Genomic DNA, 15,301 nt, shown 5'->3' on the forward strand with positions numbered 1-15,301 from the left:
GCCACTGTAAGAAATCCACCTGAGCCCTCATGCCAGGAATGGCCCAGAATTTGTACAATCTGCACGCCCTCAAAGCATCAAGTGAAGGCTAATGATTCCATGCGGCAGCATCCACGTCCTCATGCTCTCGTTCACGCCAATCTAGCATGATGTACTCTCTGCATCAAGTATAAAGATTAATTAAATTGCTAGAAAATATTTTGGTTGGTCCATTTTTGAGAATTTTTGGGTTCAAAACCCTTGCGGCGGGGTACGCACCCTCCGAGTTAGACACAGTGCATGGGACCGCACTTTGTCTACACGGAAGGTGCAGACCCCGAGCTTTTTCCCAATGGAGAAAAAGTCGGGGTCGGCAAGCCCGCAATGGTAAATCTGCGGGCCCCCGCGCGCGGGTTTTGTGCCTAAAAACCCTCCCAAAATGAAATAAAGGACTAAAACAAAAAATTAAACGGTTAAAAATGAAGAGTAGGATGATGTGGATTACCTGGAGAAGACGGCGCTCGATTTTGACGGTTGGATTTTTCGCAATCTTCACGGGAAGTTTTCTAAGCAAAAACACTATTTTCTCACCCAAACTCAAACGGTAAAAATGAATTGACAAAGGCCCTTTTTATAAGTTTTTTGAGTAAATAAATTGCAAATTTGTTTATGTTTCACTTTGAAAAGGTATTTTGCGACATTTTTATCTATTTCAAACAGGTATGAGTAATGTTTGTGTTTTTGTGCAGAATAACGGATTATTCAGGTGAAATTTATCATTTTCAACAGAAAAACATGTCGAGTTATCTTTAAGCTCTTTTTTGACTCCTAAAACATGAAAAGATTGCCGAGTGTTTCTTTTAAACTCGTTAAAACGGAATTAAAAGACAGTCCACTTACAGCTCTTTTCCGACCGTAAAAACATGAAAAGATTGCCGAATTTTTGTCGTTTCAAATTCGATATTGGTTATAAAACGATGTGTCATTGATCGTTTTTTTACTTTTTCAGGTCAAAGGCACTAATGACGAAAAGTACTCCTTGGTCGTAAAAGATCAAGCGGTTCTCTCAAGTATTATTTTATACTTTTTCGGGCTTGGGAGACACAAATTTATGAAAAAGGTCAACCCTGGAGTCTTCTTAAGTTTTTTCAGACTCTCTAAAATTGAAAAACGCCGAGTTTCTTCTATATTGGACTCGTTAAAATTTCACAGTAAAGGACTTGTTCAATTACAAACAGAAACGAACCACTCCTTCTTAGGGTTCGAATTTAAACTAAGTTGGACTCGTCCGAAGGATGAGCTTATAATCAAGCAAATGTTATCCTCCTCAAGCGTGTCAAAAATAAAGAGGTACTTGCCAAAAATGGTGGGGGAAAAGAGAGAAAAATGAGCCTGTTTGTTATACTTTGTAACCACTCTTGAACACGACACTTTTATTCACCTGAGTTGAGAAATCCTTTGCCTAACAGTTGATCAAACCACATTGAAAGTCTTCAGCCGGTTTCTGGGTATTAACTTTGGGTCAATTGTCACCGAACCATCTGTCGTGTCATTATGTGTTCAAGAGGTCACTACCAATAAGCCATTCATCTGCAAAATATCTGTCATCCATCTTGACCTTCCCTGAGTCAGTTCTTGCAACTAAATTTCTTCAACTTGATCTATGATTTCGTGTTGTGGGCTTGCCTACGACGGATCGCTTTCTATCGACATCAACTCATTATCTAGAAAGATGATCTAGGAATCGTCAGTACCTTGAGATCTGCATGCATCAATGGCAGGTTTCTCGCCTTTGACGACAGTTTACATCATTGACTGGCGATCAAAGGATTCCGTGACATGCTCGACATCAACACATTTATTCGCATCTCATGGATTGTACTGGGTACTTTGAGAGCCATTGACATCACTGGTGGTTTCTCTCACACTTGTTAACAGTTTACATTATTGACTGGTAATCAAGTGGTTTCTACCATGTTCGACATCAACACATTCATTCGCATGGATAGAATCGTATTGTTTCAGGAAGTAGAAATGAAGACCTTAGATCTAGTTTCCACAATCCAGGCTGCGAGGAATTTTGTATTCATTATATAATGGACTATTCATAAACAGATGGCTGCGTCCATACTGTGTCCACATGAGTCTTTACTTGTGATGTTTTACAAGATCATTCCTGTATCAGAGCAGTAGTTAGTTTTTCTAGTCAGTTTTGATCTGAGCATGGGAATGCCTACCTCAGCGATGATATGATCTCATATATATATTTTGCATTGAATGTTTTTACAGGTTCCAACCGGGTTCTCCATGAGATGATCCTCGAAATGATAAAGTACTTCACTCTTCCTAAATGATAAGAAATCCTCATCTACTACAGACTTCGCAGTTTAGGGGGCAATCTGTTACACAAAAATATCGTCACCATGATTATTTGCAGTCAGTATGGGTCTATCATCACTTGTACTGTCCTCCTAAGCAAGTCTCAGACCTCAGCTCTTCGAATCAAGCTTTGGAAATGAGAGAAAGACATTAAAAATCAATGTAACTCTAGTTCCGCACTTCCTCTCATGGTCACCTGCAGTCCCGCACTTTCTGTGTACAAAAGCTGCGGACCTGCCCGCTCTGTCCCTAACGGTGTAGGTGCGGACCCCTGTGAAAGTCAAAAGGCGCAAGTTTTATCTCAAAAAACTCACTTTGGGTTAATTCTAGAGGTTTCTAGAAGGAATTTTGACGTGGATTGTTCGCTCTGAGGTGGTTCATGCATCCCAAAAGAGAATGAGCTAATCCCTTGATGAGAGGAGCTATCCCTTTGAAAGAGGGCTTTATCCCTTTGAAGGAGGACCTAGTAACCTCCCTCCATTGCACTATAAATACAGGCATTGGGCTAGTTGCTGGAGAGGTTAGAAGCTGAACATTTCTAGGGTAAATGCTGGTGAAATCAAGACTTCCTAGTTGAGCTTAAGAGGAGAGATCACACATCTTTTTGGCTTCATTGGGGAGTGAGTGAAACTTGTCAAAGTAGAGGAGACTTCTTGCTGGACCCTGGGAGGAGCTTGTACAGCGTCAAGGCAAAGGTTGTAAAATTCTTCTTCTTTTGAATTAATACAATCAAACTCATTTTTCTCAACAAGTATCTTATGTTATTTGTTTCATGGACTCCTTGACTTTCATGTTAAATATGTTTTATGCAATTGGCTTTTCAGGTGCTATTTAATTTGTTTCCCTTGTTTGTGTTTGCAGATTCGCGAAAAGGAGCTCATTTGGATTGAAGGAGCGAGGGCATCCACAAGCTAGCGTTGGACCTAAGGTAGGCCCTAAAAACACTTGTTTGCTATTGTTTATTAAAGCATATTTAGAGAAAGATAGTGTCTGGTTGGTTTGCTTGTCATTAGGTCTTCTTTAGATTCTAGGAAGGTCTATCTTGTCCGCAAGATCGACTTATTCCGTGTGACAGGAGCGATCGGGTCGGCGGGAGCGATGGATCGGCGGGAGCGATCGGATCGGCGGGAGCGATCGGATCGGCGGGAGCGATCGGATCGGCGGGAGCAATCGGATCGGCGGGAGCGATCGGATCGGCGAGAGCGATCGGATCGGTAGGAGCGATCGGATCGGTAGGAGCGATCGGATTGGCGGGATCAACATCGTTGATCAGAAGAACGAAAGTCCAAGACCCTAGGACATTGCATATGCTGATGCGATCGGCCGACGTCGATATCGGCGGTCGACGGATCGGAAATTGGCGATCGGTGATCGGCAAAGCCCCGGTAACAGGACCAGTGCACCAATGATATGCTGATTGCGATTGGGGAACCAGACCCGATGGATTTATCGGTTTGATTTGATATATTTTGAGGTCCAGCCTTTCGGATTTTTCAATGTTTTTCAATTTTTTTGTGTATATTGCTTGAGCGGAAAAAGGCTATTTTAAAGGGATAGTTTTGCCGCTGACCCTTCTACCTAAACGGCTTCTATTCTGAACAAACAAACCCCCGATTTTCAAGCGGCTTTGTGCTATAAAGCCCGATGAATGAAGAAAGCACGGGGGGAAGCATTTTCAACACATAGTTCGAAGCAGGAGACTTTTCAGGAGGGCCGATAGTGTATTTTGTCTGATTTTGGACAAACCTTATATGTTTTCAGCCCCTTTCATCACCGCGTATGCATTGGTGTTGTGCATTTCTCTGTCTGAGGTCTCTATTTCACAGCCATTGTCCAGAATGGAAATATAATCTCTTTTTATGTACACTGATGAATGTATTATCTTTTTTCATGCCATTTAATAAATGAAAGCCTCCCCATTGGTCGAGCAGGGCCCAGAGACGTAGTCCGAGTTGGATGAACTCTGCTATCAAGTCTTGTTGTCTTCTTGTCATGCCTTTATGTGTTCCTTCTTCTTTTATGTGTGCACATTAGATTTCTGTATTAAGCTGCAATTTCTACATGTGATTCTTTTCATACATCTATAAGCAAAAGATCCGTGGATCAATACATGAAGGGGATTTTTTATGTTAAGATAGATACTCATATTAATGGCTTGAATTATTAGCCTTGTTTTATTATTATAATTTATTGGCAATTTTTAAATTAATCTAAAACACTAATCATTACTACATTAAGTTAAGGCACCTGCCAATATTTCCTTTGAATTACCTTGGAATTAAGAATAAAACAACAAGAGTTTCATCCAAGTATTTCTTATTCATCATTTTCAAAATTCATTACTAAAATTTATTGGGAAGTGAAAATAAAAGGATTAAACCATGATTCAAATTTGAGTGAATCTAATTTATCTCATAATGAAAATCTCCACTACTTGGCATACATAAAGGTACGACACAATACTATGGAAAAGAAAAAATTTATAGCATCCATGGAATAATGATGGGCATGTTAGATTTTAGAGGTACTAGCAAACATTCCAATCTATTGAATATAAAGTATGATAAGAAAGATTTTAGGTTATGCATTGCAAAATCCAACATTACTTTATATAATGTGTAGCTACATAATCATATACAATGCCACTTATTGTTGTTGATGAATTAATCTAAAAACTAAATGCTCCTACATTAAGTTAAGGCACATGCCAATATTTCCTTTGAATTACCATAGAATTAAGAACAAAACAACAAGAGTTTCATCCAAGTATTTCTTATTCATCATTTGCAAAATTCATTACCAAAATTTATTGGGAAGTGAAAATAAAGGAATTAAACCATGATTCAAATTTCTAATTTATCTCCTAATGAAAATCTCTACTACTTGGCGGCATACATAAAGGTGTGACACACTACTTTGGAAAAGGAAAAATGTATAACATCCATGAAATAATGATGGGTATGTTAGATTTTAGAGGTACTAGCAAACATTCCAATCTATTGAATATAAAGTATGATAAGAAAGATTTTAGGTTAGGCATTGCAAAATCCAACACTACTTTATAAATTGTGTAGTTACATAATCATATACATTTTCACTTATTGTTATTGATGAAAGCTCTAAATCAACAACCTTTGCTTGTTTGTGGGCCCATCACCAAGTCTAGGTCACAATGGTCTTGTGGCTAACCTTTAATTGCAATATCCACATGTCACAATGGACTTGTTAGTGATATTTCATATCATGATCCATATCATTGCAAAGCTAACAGCTCCATCCCTTTAGTTGTCCTACACAATTTTATTTTTATCAATACATTGCAAGGAAAATTTAATGGGCTAATATTGAAAGTGGGCTAATTTTCCATCATTTAAAAAAAAAAATATTAGCCAATTTTCATTTTTTCTAAAAATGATTCCTCAAATTTTATAGTGTAAAATTATTTTACCTTAAAATAGCCAAAATTTTATATAGACTATATATAAAACTAGTGCAAATTCTAATATTTTTACAAACATATCAAAAAAAGTTTTATGGTTTGCATATTAAAGACTAGTGAGACTCACAAGGTTTCTAAACTTTAAGATAAATTTTCATCCTTAAAATTGTCCCTAATACATTGTAATTGCAATATTTTTGAAACTTCCCCACCCTAACTTGATATATTTAAGAGTTGATAGATGATTACAATTTAGATGTAATATAGTCCATATATTTGTCACATTGAAATTTTTGCAATATTATTATAAACTAATAAAAATAATTATTAATAATTACAATTTAGAGGTGATATATTCCATATATATGTCACATTGAAAATTCTGAAATGCAATTTTAAGATATAAAAATAAAAATTCATAAAATACCTGCAATGTTCATACTTTCAGGTCTATATAAAATAAAACATATAATTACACCTAAATATCATACTTATACATATTTCATATCATTGTTGTCCAATCTATCTTCAAATATTTTTCCTATTCATAACATACATTTTATTTATACAATCTAATACCAGAGGTTTCAAATATTCCACATGTTTATACTAAACCTTATATCTATTTGTTAGATTTTCACAATATTCACTGTACATATTCAAAAACTTTTGGGAGTTATGCATTTTTTGTGTTTTTATGTTGCCATGTTAAAATAGCTAATTTTTTAATGATAAACTTAAAAATAATAATAATGATGATGATTTGTAAATATTTAATATTTAATTTATGGATTTGTAATAAATATCTAGTCTTAATAATATTGACTTATTATACCATTATTTATGAAAATTATTAAAATTATTAGAAATTTAGCAATTCACTTTTAACAGTTCTTTTTAAAACTGCAACTTGTAGCTGTTTTCATAAGTTATTAAAAGAGTAATTAAAGAATCTGAGAATTGAATTAATTGAATTAGATAGATCCGATATCCCAGACCTTCATTCATATTATAATTTAGGAGAGTGAGGTGTATATATTGTAGATTCAGTAAAGGAAAATACAAAACAAGATGAACTTTTTAGATATTTGATTCAATGGGAAATTGTAATTCAGAACACTAAGCACCAGAATAACAATAGAATTTTCAAAGTTAAATTATTTTTAGAAAACCTGTATCTAAACACTTGGATTAATATCCACAGAGAGGCATTGCCCTTTCAAAAAATTTATCAAAAGCTTTGAAGTAATGGAGGCTGCTGATCAACATTTTTTCCTGTATCTAGGTTATTCCCAATGCCTTGAACATTAATCCCAAAAAGACTCCAAAAAGACTTCAAGTTGATTTCAATTTCCTCTCTATTGGTGGCATTGAAAAATGCCCTTGAAAGATTATGGGGCAGATATCAATAAATATTGATTATCAATTCCCAAAGGGAAGAGAAAGGAGCTACAATAAGGCAATTGTCAGTAAAAGATGCAATACAATAGTATGAAATTACAAGACAATTCACGCCATAAAAGATAATAAAGATGAAGCACAGATAGTAACAACTAGAGACAAACCTAATGCTTGCAGTATACCTGTCAGTATTTCCTTTAAATTACCTTGGAAGGTAATTTAAGAACAGGCAAAGACAGAGTTATTTCTTGTTCATCACTAACTGAATTCATTACCAAAATTTACTCTGGAAAAAAAAATGAAACCATGATTTAAATTCAACTTAATTTGATTTACATGGTAGTGGTGACGTGTATTATGGGGTAAGAAAGGCATTGCAAAACATATTTGGAAAATAATTAAAAAAAAATGAGAACATCCTTGAAATAGTAGAGATGGGTACCTACAAACATTCTAATTAGCTGAGCGTAGAGTATGAAAAAAATTTGTGTTATGCAAGCCAAAATATGGCAAGAATCAAGCGGGAACCCAGAGGGAGGAGTCGCAACAACTCCAAAAACCATCCAAGTTTCATAGAAAAATACTGGCACAGGATGGCTATCGGACAAAGCAAAAATGTCAGAACTTGGAACCGATTTGAAATGCAAAGGAATACAGGATAAGGATGACTGGTCAGTAATCATATAGGCAAGAACCAATGAGCGTGAACAATCTCTACAAACATTCAAGATGTGTTTGGCGACATAGGGCAATCATGATTGATGAGGAAGACAGTTCCATGAGAGCAGAGGAATACAGAATGTAATGGCTCATCAGTCAAACACCCCAATAACAGATACCAGTAACTGGAGGCAAGAGATGATTACTGGATACAAGAAGCAGAAACAATTTCCACAAAAATTCAAGATTTGTTTGGAGACACAGGACAAGGATTATTGATGAGGCCAGCAGTTCCATGAGAGCGAAGGTTTAAAATCCATGGACATGACCTCGCAACAGGTATACAACACAAGATGTCAATATTGCCTGTCCTGGCAGGACATGAGAAGCTCTCAATTTAGTGTCTGCTTATTTAAGAATTTAGTCAGTTCAGTGCAGTCAATATTTTTTAATGTTAGAATTGTAGCCACATGAGTCAGAGTAGTACTTATGTATGTGATTAGTTACTCTGATTAATATCAATATCCTATCAGAATGCACACGTGACAAGAATTGCATGATGGGATAGTGTACCATATTACAAAAATAAAATATACAGGAGATAAAAATATAGATATAAGTTCCTTACAGCTAATGAACAAGATAAATAATTCAAGCATTACCTGCAACATTGAGCATCCCCTCATCATCATTCCATGTGTAGAAGCTCCAAAGACTTGCAAAACTACTTTAAAGCTTATCACGCAGCTGAAGAAATGGATCATTGTCTCACAAAGCTGTTGCAACATTGTTCCATCAGGGTCCACAATAGATAAAATACTCAATTCATGCTATGAGAGCACCTGCAAAAGAGCTTTGCAAGCAGAAAATAAAACATCTAATTACTACCTTGAGTTGAACACCCATTCTGATTCCATGAATCTGGACAAATACTTAGCGGATGTGAGCATGAAACTTGCTGAAAGCCCATCTATGCACAATTCATGCTATTAGTACAAAAGAAGAAACTATAATATATTACAAAGAAGAAATTGGAATGTACTACATGAAAATCCAACAGAACTATATAGTGCCTGCAAAAGAACTTTGTAAACAAAAAACACAACATCTAATTACTATCTTCAGTTGAACATCCATCCTGATCCATGAATTTGGACAGATACTACTTAGCGGATGTGAGTATGAAACATGTTGAAAGCCCCTTTTGCATCTTTAGTCTTAGTCTTCTTTGAGGCATCGGGAGCCCCAAAAACTTGCCAAAACATGAATTTTTCACCTGCTGCAGCTGATGCCACTGTGTACCCATCAGGACTCTGAAGAAGTAAATCAATGGTAAGGGTCGATAGGACAAATTTAAAGGGAAAGCATGGATGCATGCAAAAGTACTCATAAAAAGCATGAATTTTCGTACCTGTGCCATATGAAGAACTCTAGCAGTATGCCCTGTAAGTTCAGTAATTTTCGCCATGGACGGGTATTTCCATAAGGTTAACTGGTTCTGATTTGGCCCATGCGTACTCAATAACTCACGTTCATGTCTATTCCACAGCAATGAAGAGACTTGGGAATGGGTGTCGGTGGTATTCAGGCAGGCACCTGTTTGAGTGTTCCAAAACTTTATAGAACCGTCTGAACTCCCTCCACCAGATGCCAAAAGATTGTTCTGGAAGGGGCACCATGCCAAGGCCTTGACTGCTGCACAATGTTCATCTAATTGGTGGAAGTATTGAGAGGAAGGATTATGGGACGCTATGCTCTTGTCCCAAATGTAGAGCAGATTGTCATTCCCCCACCTGCAAGTTGTTGGCCAGAAGGAGACCATTTCAATCCACAAACCTCCTGGGTATGTCCTCCGTATGTTTGAACAATGTGTCGGTGGTATTCAGGCAGGCACCTGTTTGAGTGTTCAATTTATATCGACAAAGAGGCATTGCCCTTTCAAAAAAATTATCAAAAGGTTTGAAGTAATGGAGGCTGATGTTCAACATTTTTTCCTGTATCTCTGTTATTCCCATTGCCTTGAACATTAATCCCAGAAAGACTTAAAGTTGATTTCAATTTAAGAAGCTGAAGGGTGGAAAAATTACCTCTCAATTGGTGGCATTGAAAAATGCCGTTGGAAGATTACGGGGCAGACATCAATAAATATTGATTATCAATTCCCAAAGGGAAGAGGGACGAGCTACAATGAAGCAATTGTCAGAAAAAAATGCAATACAATAATATGAAATTACAAGACAACTCATGCCATAAAAGATAATAAAGATAAAGCACAGATAGTAACAACCAGAGACAAACTGAATGCTTGCAGTATACCTGTAAGTATTTCCTTTAAATTACCTTGGAAAGTAATTTAAGAACGGGCAAAGACACAGTTTCATCTGATTATTTCTTGTTCATCACTAACTGAATTCATTACCAAAATTTACTGGGGAAGTGAAAATAAAAAAATGAAACCATGATTGAAATTCAACTTAATTTGATTTATATGGTAGTGGTTATTGCAAAACATATTTGGAATTTTTTATTTTTTTTTAAATGAGAACATCCATGAAATAGTAGAGATGGGTATGTTTAAATCAGAGGTACCTGCAAACATTCTAATTAGCTGAAAGTAGAGTATGAAAAAAAATTGTGTTATGCAAGCCAAAATATGGCAAGAATCCAGCGGGAACCCAGATGGAGGAGTTGCAACAACTCCAAAAACCATCAAAGTTTCATAGAAAAATACAGGCACAGGATGGCAATCAGACAAAGCAAAAATGTCAGAACTTGAACTGATTTGAAATGCAAAGGAATACAGGATAAGAATGACTGGCCAGTAATCATGGGCAAGATATAATGACCAGATAGAATGAACGAGCGTGAACAATTTCTACAAACATTCAAAATGTGTTTGGCGACATAGGGCAATCATGTTTGATCAGGAAGACATTTCCATGAGAGGAGAGGTATACAGAATGTAATGGCTCATCAGTCAAACAGCCCAATAACAGATACCAGTAACTGGAGGCAAGAGATGATTACTGGATACAAGAAGCAGAAACAATTTCCACAAAAATTCAAGATTTGTTTGGAGACACACGACAAGGATTATTGATGAGGCCAGCAGTTCCATGAGGGCCAAAGTTAAAAATCCATGGACATGACCTCGCAACAGGTATACAACGCAAGATGTCCATATTGCCTGTCCGTCCTGGCAGGACATTAGAAGCTCTCAATTTAGTGTCTCCTTATTTAAGAATTTAGTTAGTTCAGTGCAGTCAATATTTTTTAATGTTAGAATTGTAGCCACATGAATGAGAGTAGTACTTACGTACGTGATTAGTTACTCTGATTAATATCAATATCCTATCAGAATGCACACGTGACAAGAATTGCATGATGGGATAGTGTACCATATTACAGAAATAAAATATACAGGATAATAATTCAACAAGATAAATAATTCAAGCATTACCTGCAACATTGAGCATCCCCTCATCATCATTCCATGTGTAGAAGCTCCAAAGACTTGCCAAAACCACTTTAAAGCTTATCACGCAGCTGAAGAAATGGATCATTGTCTCACAAACCTGTTGCAACATTGGTCCATCAGGGTCCACGATAGATAAAATACACAATTCATGCTATGAGTACAGAACTATAGAGCGCCTGCAAAAGAGCTTTGCAAGCAGAAAATAAAACATCTAATTACTACCTTGAGTTGAACATCCGCTCTGATTCCATGAATCTGGACAAATACTTAGCGGATGTGAGCATGAAACTTGCTGAAAGCCCCTCTATACACAATTCATGCAATTAGTACAAACTAAGAAATTATAATATATTACAAAGAAGAAATTGGAATGTACTACATGAAAATCCAACAGAACTATAGAGTGCCTGCAAAAGAGCTTTGTAAACAAAAAAAAGAACATCTAATTATTATCTTCAGTTGAACATCCATCCTGATCCATGAATTTGGACAGATACTACTTAGCGGATGTGAGTATGAAACATGTTGAAAGCCCCTTTTGCTTCTTTAGTCTTAGTCTTCTTTGAGGCACCGGGAGCCCCAAAAACTTGCCAAAACATGAGTTTTTCATCTGCTGCAGCTGATGCCACTGTGTACCCATCAGGACTCTGAAGAAGTAAATCAATGGTAAGGGTCGATAGGACAAATTTAAAGGGAAAGCATGGATGCATGCAAAAGTACTCATAAAAAGCATGAATTTTCGTACCTGTGCCATATGAAGAACTCTAGCAGTATGCCTTGTAAGTTCAGTAATTTTCACCATGGACGGGTATTTCCATAAGGTTAACTGGTTCTGATTTTGCCCATGCGAACTCAATAACTCACGTTCATGTCTATTCCACAGCAATGAAGAGACTTGGGAATGGGTGTCGATGGTATTCAGGCAGGCACCTGTTTGAGTGTTCCAAAACTTTATAGAACCGTCTGAACTCCCTCCACCAGATGCCAAAAGATTGTTCTGGAAGGGGCACCATGCCAAGGCCTTGACTGCTGCACAATGTTCATCTAATTGGTGGAAGTATTGAGAGGAAGGATTATGGGACGCCATGCTCTTGTCCCAAATGTAGAGTAGATTGTCATTTCCCCCACTTGCAAGTTGTTGGCCAGAAGGAGACCATTTCAATCCACAAACCTCCTGGGTATGTCCTCTGTATGTTTGAACAATGTGGTCACGGATGCGAACATCATGATTGATTATAATCCCATCCAGCCCTCCAGTGGTGAGAATAGGACCATTCCAAGCAAGTGCACCAACACGCTCATGATGACCTTTCAAGGCTCTTAACTGCAATTGTATCATATCAAATTTAGCGATTGCCATTATATTAGAATGAGAAAACTTTGGAAGAGATAAACAGGCTTTATTTACCTTTCTATCAGATTGCGAGTCCCATAACTGTACAACAGAATTATTCAACCCAACGGCAATTTCCCTCCCATCGGGTGCCCAACTAACGCTGGTAACGGGACCCTCTTCTTCATTTGCAATCAGAAGTTCAGATATAGAGCTATCAGAAGCATCCCACAAGTATACAGTGTTGTCCAGGGCTATGGACAAAACATTGGTTGAACTCCAATCCAATAGATTCAAGTAATAATCATCCAGAAGGTCGGGCGCATCCAGGATTCTATCTGCAGACTGCAATCAACATGGATAAGTTAAATTACTAGGTGAAGAAAAAAGGACAAAGGACAATGGTCCTCATATAGGCATATCCAGTGTACTAGTAACAAAAACCCCAAATACTATGTAGTTTATCTGGTGTCCGGACAGTATATCAATGGTTTAAAAAAAAAATTGTGATCATGGCTTTGTTTGCAAAGGGGTACTTTTCATGTACTGAAATGATTTCTAACATTATTCTGTTATAAAAAAATTTAAGAAATTGGAATGGGTTTGGTAGTGATTTCAGCGTTGCAAATGAAAAAGAAAAAAATCTGTGTAACGCATTCCTCCAAATGGGATAATGCTGCAATTGCAAATAGGATCAAGGGCTTTGATTCAATAACGAGTAAACATCAATGGTATTCAAGATTTGATTATGGAATATCTAGTGAAAATGACTGTAAAAAAATATGAAATCCAGGCCTACCTGAGGAATATATCTGCGTGCTCTTCTAGAAATAGGGAGATTAGGCAGCACATTTTCTTGTGAAGCCTGGGAAACAGTCGATGATTTTCCTTTGAAAGAAAGAATTCTGTAATTGTTGTCAGCGGCACCGGCATTCTTCAATAAAGTGGCTGCCATCTCCTTCTTGTATGCTTTTTTGGAAGGGGAGAGGGCATGGATATCGTCATTGTCCTTTTGCTTCTGCGTGATCATGAATCTAGCTACCTCCAAATCGATGGATCCTCTTGCCGGAATAAATCTGTCGCTCTGTGATAGCAAAAACAATAAAACCAAGTCCTGATTCACACTTCCAAAAAAGGGTGTCCACTTAAAAATTGTTCGATTGTTAAGCAGGGAGGCTGATAACCTGTTGCCCCGTAGCCACATTTCACTGTAATAAACCTAGTTGGGGGAATGCCATGTTTGCAGCATAGAAATTATCTGTAAAAAAAAAAGGAGAGAATGCATACGCTGTGTTTATTCATTGAAGCACCCTGTTTCTGCAGAGGACGGAGACATCGCTTCCCTGTGGAAGGCCTGTTGGAATTCATTGAACTGCAAGACGATTCCATTACTCCTACTCTAGCAAAATAACCAGACAAAACACAATGTATGACAAACAATCAATGTGCCTAAATTTAAACTCGCAAAACAAAAAAATCAATAGTTGCAAAGGAATTTGAATTCTAAAAGCTAGGGTTCCTCAAAGAATGAGGATGTTTGGTTCTGCAAAACGAAAAAAAAAACAGTAGTTCCAAATGAATTCCAATTCTAAAAGCTTCGGTTCCTCAAAGTATGAGGACGTCTGGTTCTCCAAAAAGTATGAAAAGCCCCTGTTATCCTCTTGGCGTTCTCCTTGTCCCAGAGCAAAGCTATCTGCACAATCAGACAAGCCAGGAGGCTGAGAGAAATTGTGAATTGATAGTAGCTAGTTTTAGGCCAGTGGTCATATAACCAAACTAGACGTGGCATCCTGTGTTTCTTATTCCCAGCATTACAACCTCGAAACATTAATATTTCACAGATATTTGCGCTTCACAACCTCGAAACATTAATATTTAATAATAATTTGCCCTTCACAACCTCGAAACATTAATATTTAATAATAATTTGTGCTTCACAACCTCGAAACATTAATATTTAATAGATATTTGCGCTTGACAACCTCGAAACATTAACATTAATATTAGTAATTGTCGTGAGGGTAATATTCTTAAATTTCGGTATGTCCATGTATGGTTTCAATGTATGGTTTTATTATTATTGATTTAAGTTTATATTGGTTTAATTTTAAATTTATTCAAAATAATTTTTATATTAAAAAGATTGAATTAAGTTGGTATTAGAGAATGGATGAGATTATTTTAAATAGATTTCAAATACCAAAACTCTTTAAAATATAAAATTGTTTTTTATTACAATTTTTTTAATTTAAAGAAATTAATTATAACACAAAAATGAAAAACGATGGATTCGAAATACAAAAACTCCCTAAAATATAAAATTGTTTTTTATTATAGTTTTTTTTTTTTTTAGACAAAGTTCGGTTGCTGTTCATTAACTGAAAAAAGATGAGGCTAGAGCCTTACATAGGTTGCTTCTGGAGCATTGTTGGGCCAAGGAATTACAAAAAGGGATTTTTCCTTGGTCCTTGCCTTAACTAGACTGCTACTAGTGCTACTTAAGCTACTATAGATATTAACATACTGCTGTCCCCAAAATTTACATTTACAAAGCATGATTAGTCGATCTCAATATGACTCATTTTTCTTGCTGTTGATCCTTCTGGGTCCAGATCGACTTCAATGGGCTTGA

The 15,301-nt window shown here is 36.6% G+C and overlaps 1 protein-coding gene and 1 pseudogene across 2 annotated transcripts; both read right to left on the reverse strand.

The window, feature by feature from the left end:
- Positions 1-8,234: 8,234 nt before the first annotated feature.
- LOC149169017 (cell division cycle 20.2, cofactor of APC complex pseudogene) lies at positions 8,235-9,962 on the reverse strand (annotated as a pseudogene). The gene is made up of 4 exons (XR_016259190.1): positions 9,946-9,962; positions 9,270-9,752; positions 8,747-9,171; positions 8,235-8,634 (listed from the first exon to the last, which is right to left on the reverse strand). The product of XR_016259190.1 is annotated as a cell division cycle 20.2, cofactor of APC complex pseudogene (transcript).
- Positions 9,963-11,791: 1,829 nt separating this feature from the next.
- On the reverse strand, positions 11,792-14,466 carry LOC149169018 (cell division cycle 20.2, cofactor of APC complex-like). Its single transcript, XM_089427008.1, has 5 exons — positions 13,957-14,466; positions 13,469-13,753; positions 12,745-13,014; positions 12,082-12,660; positions 11,792-11,983 (listed from the first exon to the last, which is right to left on the reverse strand). The coding sequence occupies exons 1-5, from the start codon at positions 14,056-14,058 to the stop codon at positions 11,837-11,839; spliced, it is 1,383 nt and encodes a 460-aa protein (XP_089283134.1). The 5' UTR covers positions 14,059-14,466; the 3' UTR covers positions 11,792-11,836.
- Between the last annotated feature and the right edge of the window lie 835 nt (positions 14,467-15,301).

Source organism: Pinus tabuliformis, chromosome 4_2 (assembly GCF_031772625.1).
Source record: "Pinus tabuliformis cultivar Carrire ecotype Pingquan chromosome 4_2, CPIR1, whole genome shotgun sequence".
Taxonomy (NCBI): Eukaryota; Viridiplantae; Streptophyta; class Pinopsida; order Pinales; family Pinaceae; genus Pinus; species Pinus tabuliformis.

Coding starts and splice junctions, on each gene's coding strand:
- LOC149169018 (XM_089427008.1), bottom strand. CDS start 14,058: ATGGAATCGTCTTGCAGTTCAATGAATTCCAACAGGCCTTCCACAGGG. Junction 13,015..13,468: donor CACGCAGATATATTCCTCAG/GTAGGCCTGGAT, acceptor TGTTGATTGCAG/TCTGCAGATAGAATCCTGGA. Junction 11,984..12,081: donor GAGTTCTTCATATGGCACAG/GTACGAAAATTC, acceptor TTACTTCTTCAG/AGTCCTGATGGGTACACAGT.